The 23,764-nt window shown below is 39.5% G+C and overlaps 1 protein-coding gene across 7 annotated transcripts; it reads left to right on the forward strand.

Moving 5' to 3' along the window:
* The first annotated feature begins 280 nt into the window (after window positions 1-280).
* Window positions 281-23,404, forward strand: zmiz2 (zinc finger, MIZ-type containing 2). 7 transcript variants are annotated; one of them, XM_079657275.1, is made up of 21 exons: window positions 281-419; window positions 805-897; window positions 5,583-5,684; window positions 7,627-7,744; window positions 8,647-8,849; window positions 9,730-9,898; window positions 10,649-10,852; window positions 12,668-12,880; window positions 13,353-13,436; window positions 13,556-13,733; window positions 14,279-14,420; window positions 14,809-14,914; window positions 15,174-15,305; window positions 15,418-15,523; window positions 15,975-16,132; window positions 16,433-16,500; window positions 16,584-16,652; window positions 16,883-17,124; window positions 19,011-19,129; window positions 20,626-20,835; window positions 21,304-23,404. In XM_079657275.1, the coding sequence occupies exons 3-21, from the start codon at window positions 5,635-5,637 to the stop codon at window positions 21,409-21,411; spliced, it is 2,679 nt and encodes an 892-aa protein (XP_079513401.1). In that variant the 5' UTR covers window positions 281-419; window positions 805-897; window positions 5,583-5,634; the 3' UTR covers window positions 21,412-23,404. The 7 variants fall into 7 exon arrangements, with proteins under 7 accessions (XP_079513401.1, XP_079513406.1, XP_079513404.1 ...); XM_079657280.1 differs by having other exon boundaries at window positions 14,809-14,887; XM_079657278.1 differs by having other exon boundaries at window positions 7,630-7,744.
* Window positions 23,405-23,764: the final 360 nt, after the last annotated feature.

Genomic DNA, 23,764 nt, shown 5'->3' on the forward strand with positions numbered 1-23,764 from the left:
CTGTGGGAGACATTAGCCCTTGTGATCTCATGAATATATTATAGAGGGTCATTGTGCAATGAGGAAGGTATTGCTGAGCTGCCAGGTTATTATGGCTTGCCCCAAGCACAGACTGCAACACGCTTATCCTAATTGACTCGGATAGCTCATAGTTAGTCACTGTTCATAATTTATAGTTAGCAATAAATAAGGGTAGCATAATAACATTTGAAGGGTTATTTATAGTATACTTACTATTCAAGAGGCTGGTGTGTGATAACAAAATACAAATATATTATTAATGTTCGACCACACGGTAATCAAGCAGCCTTGTCTTGTTAGCCGGGACTGCGACACTAGCTAGCTAGCTAGCTAGCCGAGTGGCTAACCGTCTACAATCAAGCGGCACTTCATCGTCTGGCAGCTTGAGCAGGCAAAAGGTAAGCTCTGTTTACAGTTACTAATAATCAATATAGCCTTGTTTGCTCTGCAGTTAACTGCTTATAACACGCTGTAGATAGATACTCGCTCAGTGTAACGTAGAACAAGCTAACGTTACACATACTTAGCTAAGTAGCCTCCAGGAGCTAACGGTGCCAGCGGCGCAGCAGCAACGTGTTAAAGACCCTCCACAGCTCCTGTTTCACTCACTGCCACTAACAAGATAGATCACTCAAACTTGAGGCTACAACACAGCAATATCACCTAGATATTACATTTGTATCATTACTAACTCCCAGCTTTACTTGCTGCATATTATCTGCGTTTATGAAGCAAATCAGCTCAGGTAGGTGAAAGGAAACATCTGCTATTTTCATTTTTCAGTGATGGATAACATGAAGAGACAGAGAGAGGCTGCACTCCTCCATAGCATGCACACTGCTGAGATGCTTTGTTCTGCTTTGTACTGCTGCAAATGTAAGCAGCATGTTTTGTTTTTATATAATATTTTGCAGGTACAGAGAATTTGCATAATTTTCCAATGCTTTTAAAACAAAATACAAATTGGCACATCGTAAAATGAAATTCTGTCCGTTTTGCACAAGCTGATTGTGCACCCTGAATGGTTTACACAAGTTGTTTTAATATGCATGGGTTGTTGTTGAATTGCAATGTGTTTTATTAGGTAGCCAGTGCCGGTTTTCTTCCCCTGTTTGACATGACTTCCTGAATGTATCATGGGTACAATAACATGTTGTGTTGGCTGGAAGCCAGGCTGAGTTAGTTGGCTTCACTGTTTCTGTGAAAAAGCAGTCTTGGGTGAAGAAGGTGTTTTAACGACTCAAAGCAGATCGATGCTGTTGTTTTTTGAAGCATCCAGATGTTTTAGATTTGATGATTTTTGATTTGCTTTAGGACATAACTACAGATACACAGTAAAGTGTGAGGGCTTTAATTGTACTGTTAACTCTTTCCGATTAATTTTCTTGCACTGTATATTTTATATTTTCCGGTAAATTTCAAGCCTAGATCGGGATCATTTTAGCTCTAATCAGTCACCTGTAGCATTATTTTTCGTATAATGCCACCACATTGTGTGATGTAAGTACCCCAATCGTTAAAGTAGCAAAACCGCAATGTTATCTTACTCTGTAACTAAAAGTACAACACTGTAATCATCTAATGTACTTTAAGTAAGTACCACTAGTAAAACATTTCTTTAATATGTAGAATGATCAATTTTGGAACCATATATAATTTACGTTTTATTCGTGCATGTATATCACTTTAATTGTGAACCTGGTAAAGCTGGGAATCATTTGTATTACTTTATATGTTACTGTGAGGCTTATCAATTTACCCCAGAATCAAGAAAGTTGTATCTTAATCTGTAATTTTACATTATCATGCATTACATAATTTAGCAATACATTTACCATTAGTAATCTGCACCTGCAACGTGAATAAAGCTGTAAGGAGTAGGCTACATTATTTCCGTTGGTAGTACTGTACTTGAATAAATGTACTTAGATTCCACCACTAAACATAAACGACAACAAAAACAACATATGAAATGTGCTGGATACCTTTTATTTCATCCTTTCTTCACAATTTGTATATGCCATTTGTTAGTGTGAGACAATGTTTCATTCCTTGGAGTAATATTTGTATCTCTCGATGGCTGCAAGCTGACATTTTCCTCCCATGGTGCTTCCTGCTCCTCTGTATTTATAAGACTATTAACTGATAATCTCTCATATCCCAATGAGACTCTTAATTAAGCTGTATTAAAGGCAGGTCTGCTCAGGATCAACCAGGTTAAGCTTGTGTATTGTTGAACATGTTTTCAGCCGGAAGCCCAGTTATCAGGCAGCAGTGGCCTCCTACGCTGCTTTGGTTATTCAGAAAAGTACTTTGAATTTCCCGACAATATTGTGAGCAGATGTTAGAATGTACCTTGTTGTCAAAGGGTGATTTATTGTATTAACAAGAAAACAAATGTTTTCCGTTCCGAGTCAATTCAATGTACCTGCTCAGCTATTTGCCACGAAATTCAGTGGCAAATAAAAGCAAAAAGAATAAGCCAATTCATCATTTAGTGAATTGGTTGATCAAAGAAAAAGTGATCAGGAAATATTTTCATTGTCTGAGTCTTTCTTTCATAGTTTAAGTATCTCAGTTGTCATGTGATATTTAAATATTCAGGTTTTTTACTGTTGGATAGATATCACTTTGCGCTTCAGGAATGTTAGATGGGCAACTCGACTCGTAGGTTAGTTTAGTTTATTTTTCTTTTTTCGAGCGTGTAAAACCAAAGAAACTGCAAATGAAACAAAAGATGATACAGACATGATGCAGTACTATACAAATGAATGCAATAACAAAACGAAATATTTAATTAATAATTGAATAATCTGTAGTATCATTGTCTGATATCAATAAACAACAAAGCTTTAGCTAATTACACGTCCGAAAAGGGGTCGGAAGAAGTTTACACTTATTTAATCCGACCCCTTCTCCCTTTTTTTTTTTATAGATGTTTTGGTAATAAAAACTTGTTTTTTTGGTTTATCAGATACAGCTGGCGAATGTTAATGCAGTCTATTCAAGCAGTCCTGAAAAACTCATCCCTTCATAAAGGTCATGATGTTCAGTTTCTGTTGAAGTGTATTACTTTGTATGATTAATTTGGACATGTAGTTTCTGGTTGTTTTATATTGAAAGGTGTAACTATGATGTTGTCCACCCCCTTTATATTACTGAGGGTAATATGAAACAATCTAACACTTATCTTTGTAATGCAATGAATACAGAAGTCTAATATTATACCGTCCCAGCATCTTTAGTCCAAGGGTTTTCTTATTTTGTATGTTTCATATCATAATGTGTGGAAACAAATTTGTGTTTTGGACTGTTTGTCGAACAATACACAACATTTGAGGTAATCAAATCATTTAAAAAAAAAAAAAAATCAATGTTACTATACATCAAGTTTAAATGTGAACTTGATCCTAAACTTGTTCTTCAGTGTTGTGATTCTTTATTTTAGAATGACTGAGGTCATCCAAAAAAAAGTAGTGGAGTAAAATGTTAAATGTTTCTTTTGAAATAGAGTGGAAAAGAAGTATAGAGTTGCATGAAATAAGTTATCTACAGCTACCTGCAACTTGTACTTGAGTAAGTGTACTGAGTTCCATTCCATCACTGCACACAGTGGGTGTCGTAACAGAAGAGCCACTGAAGAGCCTTGATTTAATTTACATGGTGGTCTGACTGTCAACTCATTAATTATGTAAAGTGTATTTGTGTTTTTGATTTGATTAAGTAGCAGAGGGAGTGTTTAATCATCTTTCCTGAATGGCTGCCAACCTGTCTTACCCTCGAGCAGCAACTTGAACATTAATAGCAGTTTTCTCCAGACGTGAATTGATTATTAGGTTTAATTGAATTTGATTATATATTTTTGGCTCCAGATGTAATCAGTAGCTTTTAACAAATCCATAGAGACTCCAGTATGTTTTCATTAGTGTTAATAACTTTGTTTTAAATGTTAGTTTTAAGTTTCACATGATAACGTAACAAATATTAAGCTGTAAAGACTGCTTTATTACCGTTTTACAGTTTCAAATGTTAATGTTAATGACGATTATAACTGCATGACATTGTTTGAACTTTGAAGTATAGATGCCAAAAACATTTTCATTAAACAAAAGAAGCCAACATTTAGACCTCACTTTAGACTCTAAAAAAGCATAAGGAGCATTGTATGCCTTCACAATTCATTGAACCAATAATAATAATTGTCAGAATAATTGAATAGACATTCGAAAAACGCATTCAAACTGCATAAATCAGTGTTTTGACTGCATCCTCTGAACATGTGGTACACAGTCTACAGACAATTGTTTCATTGTGGCTTTTATTGTAGTATTCATTGAAAAGGAGCATTAGAAATAAATGTGGGTTATTAAACTTGAACCACCCTTTCTCTGTTATCCGTTCCATCTGCTTCTGCACAAATAGCTGGAATCAGTCCAAGCCAAACAGCGTTTGTAGTGGCTGAAATCCGAGGGTCAGCTGAGGGTTGATTGAGCGCCTCCAGTGTTTCTGGCTGTCAGTCTGATGGCAGTAGCTGACACGACATAAGAGCGGAAGGACAAGAAAAGAAAGCAGTTGGATGAAGAGGAAGAGCTGCGGGTATAGAAAAGGTCAGGAAGTTGAGGTCAAAAGAGGCAAGGAGATTGTGAGAGAACAGCGTGTCTCAGTCGTTGCACTGCAGGTACAGCCTGTGCTGCCTGTGATGGAGACAGACATCTTACAAGCTCTTTGTGTGGTTAACGCTCAGCTGTGATGGAAGTTACAAGGTGCTGTCTGGAGGCTGAAGATGCCTTTTGATAGGAGGGAATTCAGGTATAACGGTCATGTGATTCAAGCACCCACCTCCCCTCCTTCTACACAAGACGTGGGGTGGGGTGTCTGACCCAAATCTGCAAAAGTGCAAAAAGGAAACCAAATGGCAGAAATGAAATGTTTTATGTGAGGGATGGAAAGTAGATCAAAGCTAAATCCAGCATATTTACGCTTGGCACATTTATTGTTGTAAGTGTTTATTAATGTGTCCCTACCAAATAAACAAATAAATACCATTTTCATATATCCGTTGTTAACTGTCAGATAAAGAAAATCATTAGCGGGAGCAGAGATGGAGAGTAGAAACAAAGAGAAAACATCTGGTATTGAAGGAGGGAAAGTGGCAGATCAACATGCAGGGGTGTTTATAAATGATTCAAATCGCAGAACAAGATGATTCCTCACAGCGACACAACAGAAGTGTGTGTTAGCGGCTGATTTGTACGTCGGTGAGCTGCTGAGAGAAGAGTCTGCCTCTTCACATCTCTGTTCTCTTAAATTCCTTTTGAAATCAGCAAGCTAAATTTAGCTTCCAGCACCCCTCCCCCCTCCTCAGAGAGGTATCAGAGCTACAGCAGCCAGTGATAGGCTAACGTTTTGATGTGCACAGTCCACACACATACAGATTAAAGTGAGTGGGAGGGCGCTGTGTCTTTGTGCGCACAGTGTGGGCTATAGTGATGAATTGTTGCTGTGCAGCAAATGAGCTCTGAGTAACCGTCTTTTTATGTGTGCGTCTCTCTCCCTCTCAGGGCTGCCTCTTGAGGACTGTGGGGGCTCTGTAATGATCCCCCCGTTCATCCGATGAACCCCCTCAACTCCATGAAACCCTCCCTGCCTCTCAATCCACAAAGGTACACACACCCAAACACACACACACTGTTGTGACATCAAGCTCAGTGTCCTCAGGTGAACCATGTGACACCCTGTATTGGTCACCTGGTTCGATTTTTCGGATCAATTGTAAAAGAAAATGCAGTTAAATGTGCATTTCCATCCTCTACAAATATGAATGTGCTTTTTTCATTGATCTGGCATCTGGGTTAACTCGCTGCACGTTTTATTTGGCCTTTTTAACAATCAATTGACCAACCATGATGTGGAGCTCTCTCTGAACATTAGCAAAGAACACCTGGTCGATTTTGTCCAGCAAAACGACCTCAGAAATATTTAAAAAAAGGCATCAGTACTTAGAAATAAGAAGTGAAATACAGCATGGAAGTTGTCGGAAAGACATGGTTCACTTTAAAATCACAGCTTAGTCGCATCGAAGAATGAATGTATCCACAACATGTAAAATACTACTTCAGAAATATTCAAATAAGCTCAGACAGTGTACTAGGGATGTTTTGACAGCAACCATGAGGGAAATCAGGCTGTAAGTCTGCAGACTCAAAATTCTGACCTTCATCTGACTGCATAAGCCAGATCATTGATTCCCCCCCCCCCCCCCCCACCCCACCCCATCATGCTGCACGTCAAACAACAACTGATCAGGCAGACGTTTGAGCTGATTGTGTACAACATCTGCCCAGGTTTAGATCAAACCATGGAAACCATGCGAAAACAAGATGTAAATATGACGTTTCTGTGGTGAGGAAGTCACCTCTCGACACACGTCTGATGTTTTCAGCTCTTCACTGACGTTCACTCGACGTCATCTTCAAATCAGCTTTTTTAACGCAATAATGTGAAATGCAAATAAACAGCTGGACAGCCTGCTAGTTCCCTGCTGATGCAGTTTACTCCTTTCCAATTCAGATTCAAATGTAAAAAGCCAAGTTCTTTACCACTAGCAACATCTTCAGAGCTATGAGTAGAGTCCCCAATATTACATAAGATGAACCGGCGATAAATGCAGTGAAAAAGTGATATTCTGTGTGGTGAAATAAACACAATATTATCACACAACTAGAATGTAGGTCAGGTTGTATCTCCTGCCATACAGACGAGCACATTAATAGTCTGTACAGAAAAAAGAATCTTTGAATCAGAAAATAGTGTTCGTTCAAGAGTGCAGCCGTGGGATGTGCTACTGCTAAACCTGTTGTTGTAGAGGCACAAAAGACAAAATAAATGGACACCAAACTGCTTCAAATCTTTAATTAAGAACTGTTAAGGACACTGGCTGCTGAGTGTCCTCTGTTCTTCCTTTTTGGAAGTGTCTTGATCAGGTGGTCTCGAGCCAAAACGCTCCTTTAATTGAGTGCGGCCACAAAGCCTGTTGAAGGCTCTATTCCCCCCCTAGAAAGCCGTGAAAGCTAAAATGTGTTGCCAGCTCATTGACACGACTAACAGCCTCAGAAATCGGCCTGGTGATAAAAGGAAAGGGAAAGAACAAAGTGGTTCATTTCAATCTTGTGATCTTATGATTCTTTGCCCCAAGAACTATGGAAAATAGATAGTAAATTAACTTGTAAAAATACTTTTTATTGGGGTAAAGATGTAAATTGTATTAACCCATAACTTCTGGTATGACATCAATGCTGTTGTGGTAGTTTCCTGTTGAGGAAACGGTTTTAAAGGAGGAAGCACAGGGTAACCACAACCGTCAGATGAATAAACCATGCTCAGGTTAATCGTTAGCTCACGGGGTGTTAATGATGTATTGATGACCTCTTACTCAATACACTATGTCTGCTCCAGTAAAAAAGACCCTAATAAGTTGGTACACACTCTTTTTAGTTGTATTGAGGACATTATGAAAGTCTGTCGTACAGTCATTGATAAATGGATGAATTTCTCTCCTGAACCTTCCTCAACATCCCTGTAACTCGGCTTCATGTCCTCCTGCAGCAGTGACGGCCCCTTCCTGAATGACCCAGTCTCCTGGCAACCAGGAACCAATCAGCACCCAGGATCTCTCTCTGTAGTAACCACAGTGTGGGGCGTGACCAATCCCACACACAGCCAGGTAGCACATGTCTCAGCACCCGGGGACATCTTTTATTATTCCCTTCTCCTCCTGTTTTATGTGCTGTAAAGATACAATAAATAAATGTATTATTTATGTATAAAAAATAGAACCATATTCACCAGACTGCTACAGTAAAGGCACATTTTTTTAACATTTTCGCTCCTATCATTTAAAAAAGAACCAGAGTGCCTTTATTAAGTGGTGAACAAGGATGACATTGCCTAGGTCATTTTTATTTAATATTTTCCATTCCAAATTCTATTGTTTTATACATTTAATGTTAATCCTAGTCCCATAGTATAAGACTTTTACAGTAAAGGTAAATTGTTAATAATATTATCTATGCCATGTTTTGTTTTTTTAAGCTACTTGTTCGGTTGTTTTGTGTTATATGTTTCTGCAACTGGATTTCTTTTTAGAATTCATACAAATAAAACTAAATAAAAACCATGTCAGGTTACAATCAAGACCTATCAGCCCTAAATAAGTCTATATTTGAGTTTAATTGAGATTTTCTTTCAAGGACTTTTTCAATGTACCCTTTACTAAGTACCATATAACAATTATTTTCAGCTTTGAATTAAGCTTTGCAAGATTGAAATGCACTTGAAATGTCAATCATTTAGGTGGATTGAACTATATCAGTCAGTCTTTTTAATGGGTTTATTTTAAACGCCATAACTGCTGACGAAAACTAAAAGACTTTCATTATTCAATTGTATGGCCTCATAAAATAGGGATGTCATATCTCATATCAGAGGGACTATCATTGTGATACTTAGAAGTGAATATGACTGTACACTGTGGCCTTTGTGTTCCTTCCTCTCTCTCTGATTGACTTGGTTATGGTTCTTATGATTGTTTACTGTGATAACACTTCTCTCTTTTTTCTCATGTAGGTGTTCTGTTCACCCATGGGTCCAGGTGAGAGCTCTGGCGGTCACATGATGCCTGGCGGTGGTCCTGGTATGGGTCCTGGCATGGGGTCCCAGTTCATGGGCCAGCACTCGTACGGAGACGCTATCTCCAAAGGATACGGCCAGCCAATCATGTACGGACGTCCCAATCCGGCTTACAACCCGGCCTCGGGGTACGGAGGAAGGTAGGCTGCGTTTCTGCTCACCAAATATCAGCTGCAGTTCATTTAATGCCCCATGTCCATTTGTGTTGTGAAAAGCATTTGAAAAGGCAGAAACAAGTTAATTAATGGATATATTATTATTTTAACTTTCACCAGATTATGGATGTTTGTGTTTATAATTATATGTTAATGAAATCAAGAAAATATTATAGCCATGTGGCATGGGCTGTGTTGCAACAAGGGCTGTCACAATATCACATTTTCAATTATCTAGGGCTCTACCCGAATATTCGGTCGTTGGAGTACTATTCGGTTTTAAATTTCGTTATTCGTTCATTATTATTATTTTTTTTTTTCAAATTGGAAAAATAGGAAGCCAAATTACACTTAAGACATATATACAACTGCAACGAAAGTAACAAACACAATGCAATATCCTTTTCAATTTCAAAGAAAACAGATTGGGTTATATACATTAACAAATAACTATAAAACAACAATACTGTAGAATAACAAAATGAATGCCTTTAATAAACCGAAATACACATGTTGAAGCGCGCCGAATATTCGCTGCTAGATGTGGAGTGGAGTGCACCAGCTGATTACTAACTGGTTAACTGTCCTTTTACATTGAGCAGTTTGGGTAGAGAACATTATTTATCATGCCTGGCTGTGATCAGCAAGAAATGAAATTATAAAAACTAAATTAGTTTGATGAATGTTCAGTGTTATGTAGCACTACGCTTTGAAATACATCTACGTGATTTTGCATCAAAATATGTCAGCCCGGCTGCTCTCTCCCACTGCTCTGACTCATGCTCATGACGAAACCACACGCTCACACGCTCAGTTCACTTAGTTCATCGCCCACTCCTCTCCCCGTCTTCCCCTCTCTCTGCAGTTACTCTGGTAACGGTGGAGGTGCCGGTATGGGCATCCGTCCTCCCTCAGACTTCACTCAGGCTGCTGCGGCTGCTGTTGCCGCCGCCGCTGCCACAGCAACTGCCACTGCTACGGCAACTGTTGCGGCAATACAGGAGAAACAGCACCAGGAGATGAGCTATGGCCAGGTACATGTGTGACTGTATTGGAGCCGGAGAGCTTTTAACCCAGCCCAGAATCATTTCATCTCTTTTGGCGAAACAACTATCCCCTTCTGATCCAGTAAACTTCCCCAGTCACAACTTATGTGAAATGTTGGTCTTAGATGTATCTTAATTTGGAGCAATGAACTTTAATTCTAAGTTATAGATCTTAGTTTCAGGGCTGGCCTCCATTAAAAAAATTAAAGTCGACTAAAAATCCTATGATATCGGCAACTAATTGTGTTTCTCTACAAAGAGTCATGCAAACTTTCCGCTCTAAAAGCAAAGATGTGCTCATGAGATTCTTGAAAATAAGTTATTCCCCATGAAAAAATTAATAACTGAATGAAGAAAGACCAAAACAACTTACCCAGCTAATAGGAGGCAGCCACAGTGTGATGCATAGCTGATCCTAAGTGTCTAGACTTAGTTTTAAAAGTTGCCATACTTTCTTTATTGAAATTATTCAAACCAGAACTATCGGAGAAATACAAAATGTGTCTAGTGTTTTGCTTGTTTTTCGTCCTAGATGTAGTTTCAGTGAGATATTTTGGAGAGATTCTGATAATTAATAAATCCAGGCTCTGGTCTGTTTTTTCCTACAGTCACACTAACAGCGTTTTAATGACTTCTCCCCTTCTGTCACTCTGTTCACACTCACCCCCTCTGCTCTGTGTCAAACACCCTTTGAGCTTTGTTTTCACCCCCGCTGTTGTTCTTCCTCTTCCCGCCCAGATGGGTGGAGCATCCTCTTACAGCACCCAGTTCCTGTCTCATGCGGGCCCCCGCGGTCCTCCAGGGATGGTCTCTTCCAGGCCCGGACCTCCACCTTCCACCGCAGGCCTGTATCCCACCCACCCCCACCAGGCTCAGAAGATGCCCCAGCATGGAGGCTATCCCGGGCCCCAGCAGGGGCTCAAACGCCCGTATCACTCAGAGGTCAGTGAGGGGGCAGAAGGGGCATACACACTTTTAGATTTTTGCCAGGCACTTATTGCCAGGATTCTTCAAGCCAACACAAAATGCACTGCTCATAAGTTGTTTACAGTTTTCTTTGCTCTCCAAGTTTACTCTGCAATTTATAGTAGTTGCATTGAATATGTCAGAAGTAGTTGATAAGATGAGAGCTTGAACAATAAGTCGATTAATCAACAGCAATCTTAATTTAACATCTGTTAAATAATTAATTAACCAATTTATTTTGGGGGGGGAAAGCTGAATCTTCATTAGTTTAAATGTGAGGACTTTGTTTTTTTTTCTTTGTTTTTATTTAACTACAAATGAAATATGTTTGAGTATTAGACTGTAGATTCTTTAACTGTATGCCCAAAAGAAATTGAATTTTCTGACCAGACAAAGTGCGCAGGCTCCTTTTTAAAAGAAAAAAACAAAAATGGAAACATGAAAGAAAGAAACTGATTAATAATCCCAGTCTTTCACTGCTATTTGTATTTTGAAATGCACACCTTCAGTATGTATCTTCATATGATTACATGGTTTGAAGCGGTGGACAAAAGAAAAAGTTTTATATATAAAATATATGATGTATAATATAAATATAATATATGCATTGAATATGTACCTGCTCCTTCAGCAATACATTCTTACAATTAGTCTTAATTTCATCAGCTATTTTTTTTATTTAGTTTTAGTCCTGTGTTAAATTTCCTTTTTTAGTTTTAGTCATATTTAGTCACCTTCATCCTGTTTTTATTTAGTCAAGTTTTAGTCGACTAAAAGTCTGAGCATTTTAGTCTAAGAAAACTAATTATTTTAGTCTACTTTTTGTCAATGAAAACTGTTGAATCTTTTTTAGTCATCAGATTATATAGAACATTTCAGTCCAACTATTCTAGCCAAAACCAGTAATTTGTCCTTTTAGTCAAACTTATTTCAAAATAAGATTATATCTTGTCCTTATTTGATGAAAAACACAGGTTGAATGATTAAGAATGCAGCTTTGCAGAGAGTATCAGGTCAGGTTTGTGGTGTTTTTACCAGCTGTGTTATGGCCACATTGCTTCCCTTCTGATATAACAATGCATTCGCTTTTTTTCTCCGCCTCATTGTAGCGAAAAAGGGCCCAAATATCACATAGTTTATTTCTCCCAAGCAGTGGTGGGTTTAGACTTTTTCGTTGTCAGTCATTTTGACGGGCAGGATCGTAACATTTCCGTCATAATCCATTATTACCCGTCGAGTGCACAATTTATCACTCACTCGCGCTGACGGGGGGGTATTCGGTTAACGCTAGTGCGACCACTAATCCCAAGCCCTTTTGTTGCCATTTTATTTTCTGTTGAATAAGGTTAGTTAGACCATGAGTTAGACCCGAGTCTTCCTGACAGTTCATATTCGGACACTGCCCAGTGTAATTCAAATGTACTGCCGCGCGCAGTACGGACACACAGCTGCTGCCCAGCCGCAGCACCGGAAATGGAACTGCTGGGAGAAAAACTTACTATCAGAGATGTAACGTTATCTTTGATAATATTTTGTCTCCTCATTTTTCGTCAACGAAAGTAAAGAGAGATTTTGGCATTGTTTTTATTTAGCAAACTACATTTTCGTCTCGTCACTTTTCGTCAACGATATTGCATGTTGATTTCGTTAGTTATTGTTTACTGCCGTCGGTGCAGTATCGTCATCGTCTCGTTTTCGTCATGGAAAAAAAGGTCGTTGACGAACATATTTCGTCATAGTTTTCGTCAACGAAATTAACACTAGTTACAATTTACTCTGTGTTTTCCCCAGGGTTTCCCAGTGCAGCAGTACGGCTCTGGTGGGATGTCGGGGTACCCTAACCAGCCTCTGCAGTACCCCCCTGGTCCACAGCAGCGATGTGCGCCCTCACCCTCCTACCCCTCCAGTCGGATGCCTCTCATGGGGCAGTACTCTTCTGGATCACACAACCTGGGACAGTTCCCCCCAGGAGCCGGCCAGCCCAACCCTCCACAGTATTATAAGGTAAACCACTTCCTGTACAAATTACAGCCGAAAGATTCTGGATGTTTGAGACTCATGCTAACATTGATATCACCAATGTTAAAAAGTCATTTTGTCCCAAAAAATAGGAACATGTGCAAAGAAAAATTGCAATAATTCACTCAAATCTATTATTAAGCTATTTGCAAGTTATTTAAGATTTGTTTACAAAACATATGTTTCTAAATAGTTCACAGTTTGCTAATGATAAAGATTTTGACAGGCAGGACAGTAAAACAGCAACAAATAATTTTAAATACATTTTTCATTGAGAAAAGAATTGTTGGTGTAAGTCCTATTTCCACCTGACCTGGTGATGTTTGATCACATTATTAAAAGCAAGTTGTTGAAAGCTTCCAGCACACAGATCTAATTTTGTCAGCACTGTTGGACTCTTAGGGGTCCAGAGAGAGCGATCATTAGCTGAGTTTCATGTTTCATGTCTGTTCTCCAGTCGGAGCCATTCAATGGTCAGGGCAGCCTGCCATCTGGAGGAGCAGGAGGATACAATGCCTTCACACAGGCTGCAGTCAACGGGGTAAGCCATAAATGCACTCTTCTTAATCCCATTATAGGACTGAGTTCTAACAGTTTGACGATGGCTTTTAATGAGAAACACTGAAGTTCTAAGCACTCGTTTTCATCCTCGTCCCTCAGCCAGGTCGGGGTGGAGTGATGCCCGGATATCCCAGCTCTCCCATGGGAGGGAATCCCACGCCTCCCATGACACCCGGGACGTCAATACCCCCATACCTGTCCCCGGGCCAGGACACAAAACCCCCCTACCTCCCACCGGACATCAAACCCAACATAAACGCCCAGCAGATCTCGACAGGTGAGACCCCACATCCAGCTTTTAAGCTTATTAGATGCAGGTTAGAGAGAGACAAACACTGCAGGCAGGGAAATTAACTACAGAGCTGAAAAAAAAAATGTCACAAATATATGTATCTTTGTATTTAAAATGAATTAAATCGGAAAGTCCAAACTTTTTTCCAAGGTCTGGCTACGAACAGATTGTTAATAAAATAACATTATGTTCAGGGTAGAGGAAAATACTTGTCATTGACCTGAGGTGAATACAGATTTGCCAAGTTAATGTGTGAATGTGTTGCTCAATCATTATTGAGCAACACAAAGCATTATCTTGTTTCTATGACTAACCTGTTGTTATGTTACAGTGCATACACACGTAATCAGTGTAACAGTAAAATATCCTTTTAATATACCTATTTTGACCAAATTGTTTTGAGAAGCATAATGACTTAACTAAAAGGGCCTTTACACATTAAAATCTGCATTTCCACCCCTCACCGTCTGCAGCTTTTTGTTGAAATGTATGCAAGTTAATCAAAAACCACATTGGCTTTTTCATTCCAGGTAACCCGAGTGACGACCTGCGTCTGACGTTCCCGGTACGAGACGGCGTCGTGTTGGAGCCGTTCAGACTGGAGCACAACCTGGCCGTCAGTAACCACGCCTTCCAGCTGAGAGACTCTGTGTACAAAACACTCATGTTGAGGTACTATTATTTATAGTTTTATTTTTATATTGAAACATCTATGAATGTCCAGTCTGTGTGCAGCACTACTCCCTTTTAAAGAAACATCTCATGGGTTTTATATTCAAATAAAATAGTATATCATCATAACAATATTGAAATAATATCTTCAAAGTCTCCTACTCTCTGATGAGCCGAAGTTACTGCGAATACAAGATAAATATGTGGTGTTTACCTTAAAAATTAAATACGACTCTATTTGTGACGTGATATGTGGCTTCAGTGTGGATTCAGAGCTCTCTTTTTCTAACTGAAGGATTTCTTAGAGACATGAAGAAAAAACTAATGAGGAATGTTTGATAACCCCACCCAGTCTCCCCTGATGGTAGTGTTGTGTTGCCCCCTGCAGGCCGGACCTGGAGTTGCAGTTTAAATGCTACCACCACGAGGACCGACAGATGAACACAAACTGGCCTGCATCCGTTCAAGTGAGCATCATCAGCCTTTCTTTATTAGTTAAGTCATGACACGGCACTATTTCTTAAAGGGTAACTGGCTATTTTAGAGCTTTCACTTTATTTCCCTGGTTTTTATCGACATTACTCAAATAAAGTATCACTTGTATTAATTGTAGAGATTTCATACCACCAGGATGCTATTTTTTATTGTTGAACTTCAATACCATGCTACTTGTATTATTGTTGGATTCTGCTGTCAAACAAGGCTAAACATCATTAAATAAATATAATAATATACTTTTTTCATCTGTATTAGGTCAGTGTCAATGCAACTCCTCTGTGCATTGAAAGAGGGGACAACAAAACCTCCCACAAGCCCTTGTACCTGAAGACGGTGTGTCAACCGGGACGTAACACAGTGCAGATCACAGTAACCGCCTGCTGCTGTGTAAGTACCCTGAACCTGACAACTTCCTGTCTCAGCGTTTGGTTCCCATATTCCCACACGTTCATATTTCTTTATATAATCCCATTTTGAACCCACCCTTTTCTCTTTCCAGTCGCACCTGTTTGTGTTACAGTTGGTCCACCGGCCGTCCGTCAGGTCTGTCCTGCAGGGTTTGATGAAGAAGAGACTCCTGCCCGCCGAGCACTGCATCACCAAGAGTGAGTTCAAATCCAGCTCGCTTTAGATTTAAAGCATTTTGGTGTACAACAGTGGCTGATTATGTTTGTTTAGCTTAACCTAGTGGTTCTGTGTCTAGTGTTGGAAAGTAACTAAGTTCATGACCTTGACCCACATTTACTTCAAGATTTTGAATGCAGGATATTTTTGGAGTTTTGAGTGAAACGCCTTCCTAGTTCTTCAATTACCCTACAAATCTAGAGTGTGTGTAGTGTACACCAGCAGGCTCACATGTCCTGCAACCTCTTTGGTTTGTTTGGGGGTTGTTCGGTCTCCCTGTAAACCTAAATTGTAACACTTTCACTTACAAAGAAAGTCAATACTGAAAAGTAAACTTATTTGTATTCGTTGATAGCAAATAAACAGACTGATAAAAGTTATTCATCGATCTAGAAAGTAATTTTGCTTTTCTTAATTGTCTTCTTGTTTCAGTAAAGAGAAATTTCAGTAGCGGTACGATCCCCGGGACCCCTGGTTTGAACGGAGAGGACGGCGTAGAGCAGACGGCAATCAAAGTTTCCCTCAAATGTCCGATCACGTTCAGACGAATCCAGCTGCCAGCCAGGGGGCACGACTGCAGACACATACAGGTGGGAGTCACACACACACACACACACACACACACACACACACACACACACACACACACACACACACACACACACACACACACACACACACACACACACACACACACACACACACACACACACACACACACACACACACACACACACACACACACACACACACACACACACACACACACACACACACACACACACACACACACACACACACACACACACACACACACACACACACACACACACACAAATTAAAATGACTTGCTAATATGTTCTCTTATATTGATTTCCTTTATTTTTCAGTGTTTTGACCTGGAGTCCTATTTGCAGCTTAATTGTGAAAGAGGGACCTGGAGATGTCCTGTGTGCAAGTACGTAAAGAAGCACCCATTGCACCTTTTTGGAATCTTCTCACAATTAAATATAACCAACACTTTTTCCTTTGGTCTAACAGTAAATCAGCTTTGCTAGAAGGACTGGAGGTGGACCAGTACATGCTCGGGATTCTCGTCTACATCCAGAAGTGAGTGCTTATTTGTGTTTGTTATGTGAACAACTAGAGATGCTATGATAGAAGGCTGCTAATGGAAGAGAAAATGGTTAGAAAATGTTTGTTTATTAAGTCGTGGAAAGAAAGACAAATTGGAATCAGCAGCTCAGACTTTAAAAACATAATTGTAACTCGTGCATCTCCTTGAGTTATTTGTATGTTTAGCAAGTATCTTAATAAACCTCCATACCCTACTCCCTCAGCTCAGAGTATGAGGAGATCACCATAGACCCGGTGTGTGGCTGGAGGCCGGTGCCTGTAAAACCAGACCTGCACATAAAGGAGGAGCCGGACGGCCCGGTGCTGAAGCGCTGCCGGACCGTCAGCCCGAGTCACATGGTGCTGCCTAACGTGATGGAGATGATTGCCGCTCTGGGCCCCGCATCGTCCCCCTACCACAGTCTGTCTGCAGGGGGCAGGAACACCCCCGACTACAACCGGCCAGGTAGGGTCAGCAGAGAGGAGTGAAACAGATAGTCAGTGGTGGAAGGAAATATTAATACCATACTGTAAACACAATGTAACAAGTAAATGTCAAGCATTGAAAATGTAACTCAGTAAAAGAACACTAGACTAGGTCGAAAATGTACTTAATTTAGAAACATATCCCACGTGTATGTAAATAAAATGAAGTTTATTCTTTGATTTGTTTCTTAATCATCAAACTGTATTTACTGCACAAACAGGTGTGGCTTATATTACTTATTTCAACAAGATGAAAGAAAACTGGAATGTTTTGGACATTTAATCATCAGCATCATCAACGCCTCCAAAGATACTACACAAAGCAACCTGTTCCTCTGTTTGTGGAGCTTCAACTCCTGCTGTTGGTTATCATCAGACGATGGAATGCAGCGGAGACAGTTATTGTGTTAGTGAACCCAAAATTAGAACATTTGAACACGCTGAAAATGACTGTAGAGCTGTTCTCTGTGAAGAAATAAAGAGGGGAACATTGATATAACGTTAGATTCTAAAAAGAGATCTGTCTGATTGAAACTGGTCTATGATTTAAATGACAGGCATTCAATATCATGGAGATAATTATGAGACAATGTTTGAGGCTACAGCTGTTACTGTCACTCTGTCAGCTGTTAAACAACCCACTCTGTCTGTTATAAGTTATCATGTCAATTACATTTTAAGAGTCAACCGTGAAAAACAAAACCTATAAACAATAATAACTTATTAACCTAGTTTTAAGTTGTAGATATACAGTGGGGCAAAAAAGTATTTAGTCAGCCACCAATTGTGCAAGTTCTCCCACTTAAAAAGATGAGAGTGGCCTCTAATTTTCATCCTAGGTATACCTCAACTATGAGAGACAAAATGAGAAAAAAAAATCCAGAAAATCACATTGTCTGATTTTTAAAGACTTTATTTGCAAATTATGGTGGAAAATAAGTATTTGGTCAATAACAAAAGTTCATCTCAATACTTTGTTATATACCCTTTGTTGGCAATGACAGAGGTCAAACGTTTTCTGTAAGTCTTCACAAGGTTTTCACACACTGTTGCTGGTATTTTGGCCCATTCCTCCATGCAGATCTCCTCTAGAGCAGTAATGTTTTGGGGCTGTCGCTGGGCAACACAGACTTTCAACTCCGTCTAAAGATTTTCTATGGGGTTGAGATCTGGAGACTGGCTAGGCCACTCCAGGAACTTGAAATGCTTCTTACGAAGCCAAAATCTTGTTTGTCTGTAGGTGACCAAATACTTATTTTCCACCATAATTTGCAAATAAATTCTTTAAAAATCAGACAATGTGTATTTCTGGATTTTTTTTTTCTCGTTTTGTCTCTCATAGTTGAGGTATACCTAGGATGAAAATTACAGGCCTCTCATCTTTTTAAGTGGAAGAACTTGCACAATTGGTGGCTGACTAAATAATTTTTTGCCCCACTGTATTTTTTAAACCTAGTAAATGTTTACTTTTGACTGGTACAGTATACAATCGCTGTTTTCTCTATATTCACATACTGAACAAAATCATGCTTCATAGCTCAGATCATCTGCCCTTAGATGGGAGGTGACCCAGAAGAATATTTCAAGCTGCAGAGCAAAGAGTATCGCAGATCCTTCATCTGCTACATGTTGTGTCAATCCATGGCCTTAGCATAATCCATAAGCTTGTTCTGTTTATAAATTATTCAAAAATTAATGAAAAATGAAATACTATTAAGTCAGTCTATTCATCATTAAAATATTACAATTAAAGTTACAGGTTATAATCGATTGTGACAGAATATTTACTGCTATGTCCATCAAAATGACAGACGACGACAAAGACCAATGCTTCTCTGTTTGTAAGTAATAGTTTTGTTTTGGTAGGGAGCCAGGGATTCTCCGGCCAAGGAGGCTTCTCAGACTTCCCCAACACTCCCGGCACCCCGACACTGGGAGAGTACTCCTCCTCCTCCGGACCTCCCCTCCCCTATCAGTCGGAGCAGGTCAGACTCCTTCTACTTCAACACCCCTCTCTGACACAACATACCGTATGTAGAAGCAAACACACATGCAGCATGTTCCTGTCCCTTTTCCTCGACATAGCCTTTGGCCACTGCTATGAGGATCACTGTCTTTTTTCTGTTCAGTTCACTCGCTGCCTTTTCCTTAATGGTCGAGTGGCCAACAATGACAAACAGAGTATGATTAGACCCCAGCCTGAAGGCACTGAGCTCCCCTCACATACAGACCCATAGTGTGTGTGTGTGTGTGTGTGTGTGTGTGTGTGTGTGTGTGTGTGTGTGTGTGTGTGTGTGTGTGTGTGTGTGTGTGTGTGTGTGTGTGTGTGTGTGTGTGTGTGTGTGTGTGTGTGTGTGTGTGTGTGTGTGTGTGTGTGTGTGTGTGTGTGTGTGTGTGTGTGTGTGTGTGTGTGTGTGTGTGTGTGTGTGTGTGTGTGTGTGTGTGTGTGTGTGTGTGTGTGTGTGTGTGTGTGTGTGTGTGTGTGTGTGTGTGTGTGTGTGTGTGTGTGTGTGTGTGTGTGTGTGTGTGTGTGTGTGTGTGTGTGTGTGTGTGTGTGTGTGTCCTGCTGACCCAAATATTCACCAGAGCATCAAATGAGGATTAATCCAAAGCTGAAAAATATAATCCAAAAAATAAACAATTTCCTCCTTTTTGACACTGTAAATGTGTGTTTACATCTTTAGCAGGAACCCATGGGCCAACACATTGTTGATGTGGGTCTTTCACCACACTAAATATGAATCATCGGAAAAGGCTGGAAATGTATGACAACAGGACACTGCTGCCTTAACACTTTCACAGAAAGACTGTGATCTAGTCTAGAGCAACGAGAGGATGCCAAGATATTCAAACTTAATTTGCTTATTTGTAAAACTGAATTATAAAGTTAAAAACAATCAGCAGATGATCTACCTTGGGGGGGTGCCCTCTACGTGTCATTCATCACATCCATTTAAACATCAGTCTCTACATTTAATACAAAGAACAACAGTATTACTACTTAGATATTTCCAAACCTGTTCAGATGTTGCAGAAACACAGAATACACCAGAGTCAGGGACTTTCAGTCCTTCAGTACCTGGAGCTGTTCAGTTGAAAGGGGCTGATATTGTGCTGCTGTCACCAACACGGACTGTCTCGTCCTTCTGGCTTGTGAGTTTAGTTAAGAGCCTTTATCTAAACCTGAAGTAGACAGCATAGACTGAGAATATATTTAATTACATATCGAGCATCTACACCACATACCACCTGTCGCTGTCAGCTGTTCAGCTGTCTGCTGAAGGCTTTCAGAGAGAGAACAATGAAGACATCCTCCTTTACTGTCACACACTTCTGTTGTTCTAAAGAAAGAAACAAAAGGTTTCAATCCATCAAAAGCATAGTGTTTGAATTTAATGTGCCTAATAGCATCATCTTGTTGATGTTTTTATTACCATAAATTAAAGATAGTCTTTTCGTCTCTTCCTTCTTTCTCTCTCAGACGTCTCATCCTGGACGAATGGAACACGGCCATAACATCCTGCAGCAGCACAGCTCAGGTGTCCATGGAAACCAGAGTCTCGGAGACGCCGGCAGTCCACTGTCGCAGCGGAACATCAACACCCAGAATTCTCGGCTGCAGAACGAAGGCCCCTTCGTTCTGGGAGGCCCTGGAGCCCCCGGGGGGGACGCGGCCGACCATGCACTAGACGTGAGTCGACCCAGTTGTTTAAGAGCACAAACTGGCCCTTTCACAGAACTAAAATGTAGCTTTATTCTTCTGTAGGTTCAGGGCCAATATTGATCAGCTTGTATACTGTATACTGCACGGAACATACATGTAATTGAACATGAGAACACTTAAGAGTTGCAATTCACCCTTCGACTTCCATATGAAAATACCTTTTTTACTCCCAAGTTGTCTCTTTAAAGCATTTTAAGCACCCTAAAGAAAGTTTGTTTCCTTACTTTGGTTGCTAATTCTTTTTGCTAACATTTTAAATAATAATGAGATATTAATTCCTTAAGTACAGAGCACAATGGAGGAAACCTTGAGTAATTATGTGAACATTTTAAGGAAACCTTAAGTAGAAAATGTGACCTTTTATATTTTATGCAACATGTATATTTTAAGAAAACCTAAACTCTGACTTAAGGGAAAACTTTCATTTGTCCTTAGCTTCTTCCTGAGCTGACCAACCCGGACGAGCTGCTGTCCTACCTGGGCCCCCCGGACCTTCCCAACAACAGCAGTGATGACCTGCTGTCTCTCTTTGAGAACAACTGACCCCCTCCAGTCATCTTCCAGCCTCTGCTTCCCACGGTGCTGTAGCCTGGCCCTCATTGGCTAAAGCCAGCACTGTCTCTATGGGTGCCCTCTTCTGTGTGTGAGTGTGCATGAATGTGTGAGTGTTTGAGAGTGTGTATATGATTGCGTTTTTGAGTATCTTTTTTTTTGTAAGTGTCCTGCTGTAAATTCATTCATTGCAGTATACAGGAACCGGAGGGAACATGCTTCACATGTGATCACTGTCTTTCATGAAGAATATAACAGTACAAACTGTAGGCACTGACTCTGCAGACCAGCATTTTAAACTATAGCACAAACCACAGGGTGAAGGATTTAAATATACAGTATTTAATTCATAGATTGTAATAGTTAGAAGTGGAGGATAATGGAAGATAGGGTGTGTTTATAAGGAGTTATAGGACGCATTAATACAGTGGTTCCCAAATGTTTCTGTCGCTATTTTGCACACATGCACATTCCTGGTAAATTACTTCGTAGCTCAACAACCGGATTTCAACTGTTTTCTTTGAGATGACAGTTTCCAGAGTTGTAAAATCCTTCCTCAATATATATTGAACAGCAGTAAACCCCTCCAACCCTCTACCGCGTTGGGGACCACTGCATTAAGGGATATTCTTTACTTTTCGTATTGTCAACGACTCCAATGTAAAGAACCAACATTATATGAATCCATCTTTCAATGCTAAATGAGTTCCTGTCTGTGGTGCAGATCTTGAGAAACAGATCCTTAATTGTCAATGCAATTCAAGGACAGCAAAATCAGTAAAAACATCTATATTTTTATGTTTTAAAAAAAGCTAAGTTATTTCTTCAAACAGCTGGTAATCAAATACAATGCAGGAGATAAGGCATTTGTGAGGGACTATTTTCAGCAGTATTCGGGTGTTTTTGGACAACAATCGAGCTCTATGGCACATACCAAGGTGTATCGAGCTTTAATACACACACAATACTTGTTAGTAGATACCATTTCTGTTGATTTGGGCTTTATTGACAATAAGGAAACACAGAGCATCACTAGACTTTGTTCACAATGATGTAAGATAAGGGCAGTGGTCACTTTTTTTTTTTTCTTTGTGTTCAGTCCGATGGCAGAGTAAACAAAAAGATCCGAGGGGCCTCCTCACCTAAGGACAAACTAAGCCCAGCCTATGAAGGCGGGGCCCAGATGTAAAATAGACATTTTTTTAATTCATGAAGTTTGGGAGCAGGCTGAGGTTCATTGTATCTCTGACATCCTTCAGCACTGTGAAATATATTAAAGCTCCCATCTTTCCCTTGGTTTGTTTTCACCTTCCTATGAAGGGTTTTTCAAGCATCTGTAAATGAGTACAGCTGTGTGTCGTGGCATTTTCTGCCATTTGAAAGCTAGTATGTTTTAAAATGGTTTCACATGTATAACCCATAATGACACGGGTTTATGTACTGTATAATCAGCTGTTTTCATTAGAGAACGTGTGTGTATCAAATGAATTGTTAATCATGGTAATTGTAATGTTATTTAGTTGGATAATGGATCATTGTTGGCACTGTATACATACTGTATGTTAGAAGATTATAAAGCAATTGTAAAAAGGTCGTACTAATGCATGTATGACAGAAAACAGTCAGCTGACATTGAGTAATGCAGTTAAAGATGCAGAGGAAGAAATTATTCTTATTAACACTTTTTAAAGCTGATGTTTTTTTCTATGAATGATCTCACCCTTTGTGGTCCAACAAGGCAACAAGAACTAATGTTCATTGCCAATTGAGAAAGCCAATAATGTTATATTTGGAAACTGGACTATTTAACTGCAAATTTGCTAGAAAAAATGTTTTTTTAATATGTAAACTATTCCACATTTTGTAACACATTGTAATTGCCATTATTTTCTATTTATTTTTTAATCATAATCGTCATTGTACCTACAGTTACCTTGTCCCTTTCCTGAATCTCAGAATCTGAATTAAAGATCACTTTATCTGACGAATTGTTTGTTTTGGAGGCTTTCTTATTTTTATAGTAGCCTTTGAAGTGGTTGTCATTTTTATTTATATCCAATACTGTTGCATAAAATGCTACTTCATATAACTGTGAGGTTCTTGTTCTTTACTTTTATTTCATCCCTATTATTTGCGAGGGACCTATTGCACCCTTTACATACATTTATTATCTATGATTATAGTTACTTTCAGATTGATATTTAACATTAAATGGCAAGGGAAAAAAAACTTCACATTTCATTTATGGTATTTTGCTAATAAGATTGTTGACATACATTTTCTTTTGAGACATTACATCATCCAAAAAACTACTTTGGAGTTGGATTATCACATTTTCTGTTTT

This window comes from Notothenia rossii (genome assembly GCF_949606895.1).
Source record: "Notothenia rossii genome assembly, chromosome: 11".
Lineage (NCBI taxonomy): Eukaryota > Metazoa > Chordata > Actinopteri > Perciformes > Nototheniidae > Notothenia > Notothenia rossii.

Excerpts from the sequence above, each read along its gene's own strand:
- zmiz2 (XM_079657275.1), top strand. The coding sequence starts at position 5,635 with ATGAACCCCCTCAACTCCATGAAACCCTCCCTGCCTCTCAATCCACAA. Across the intron at positions 10,853-12,667 it reads AACGCCCGTATCACTCAGAG|GGTTTCCCAGTGCAGCAGTA; the intron begins GTCAGTGAGGGG and ends TGTTTTCCCCAG. Across the intron at positions 20,836-21,303 it reads CGGCCGACCATGCACTAGAC|CTTCTTCCTGAGCTGACCAA; the intron begins GTGAGTCGACCC and ends ATTTGTCCTTAG.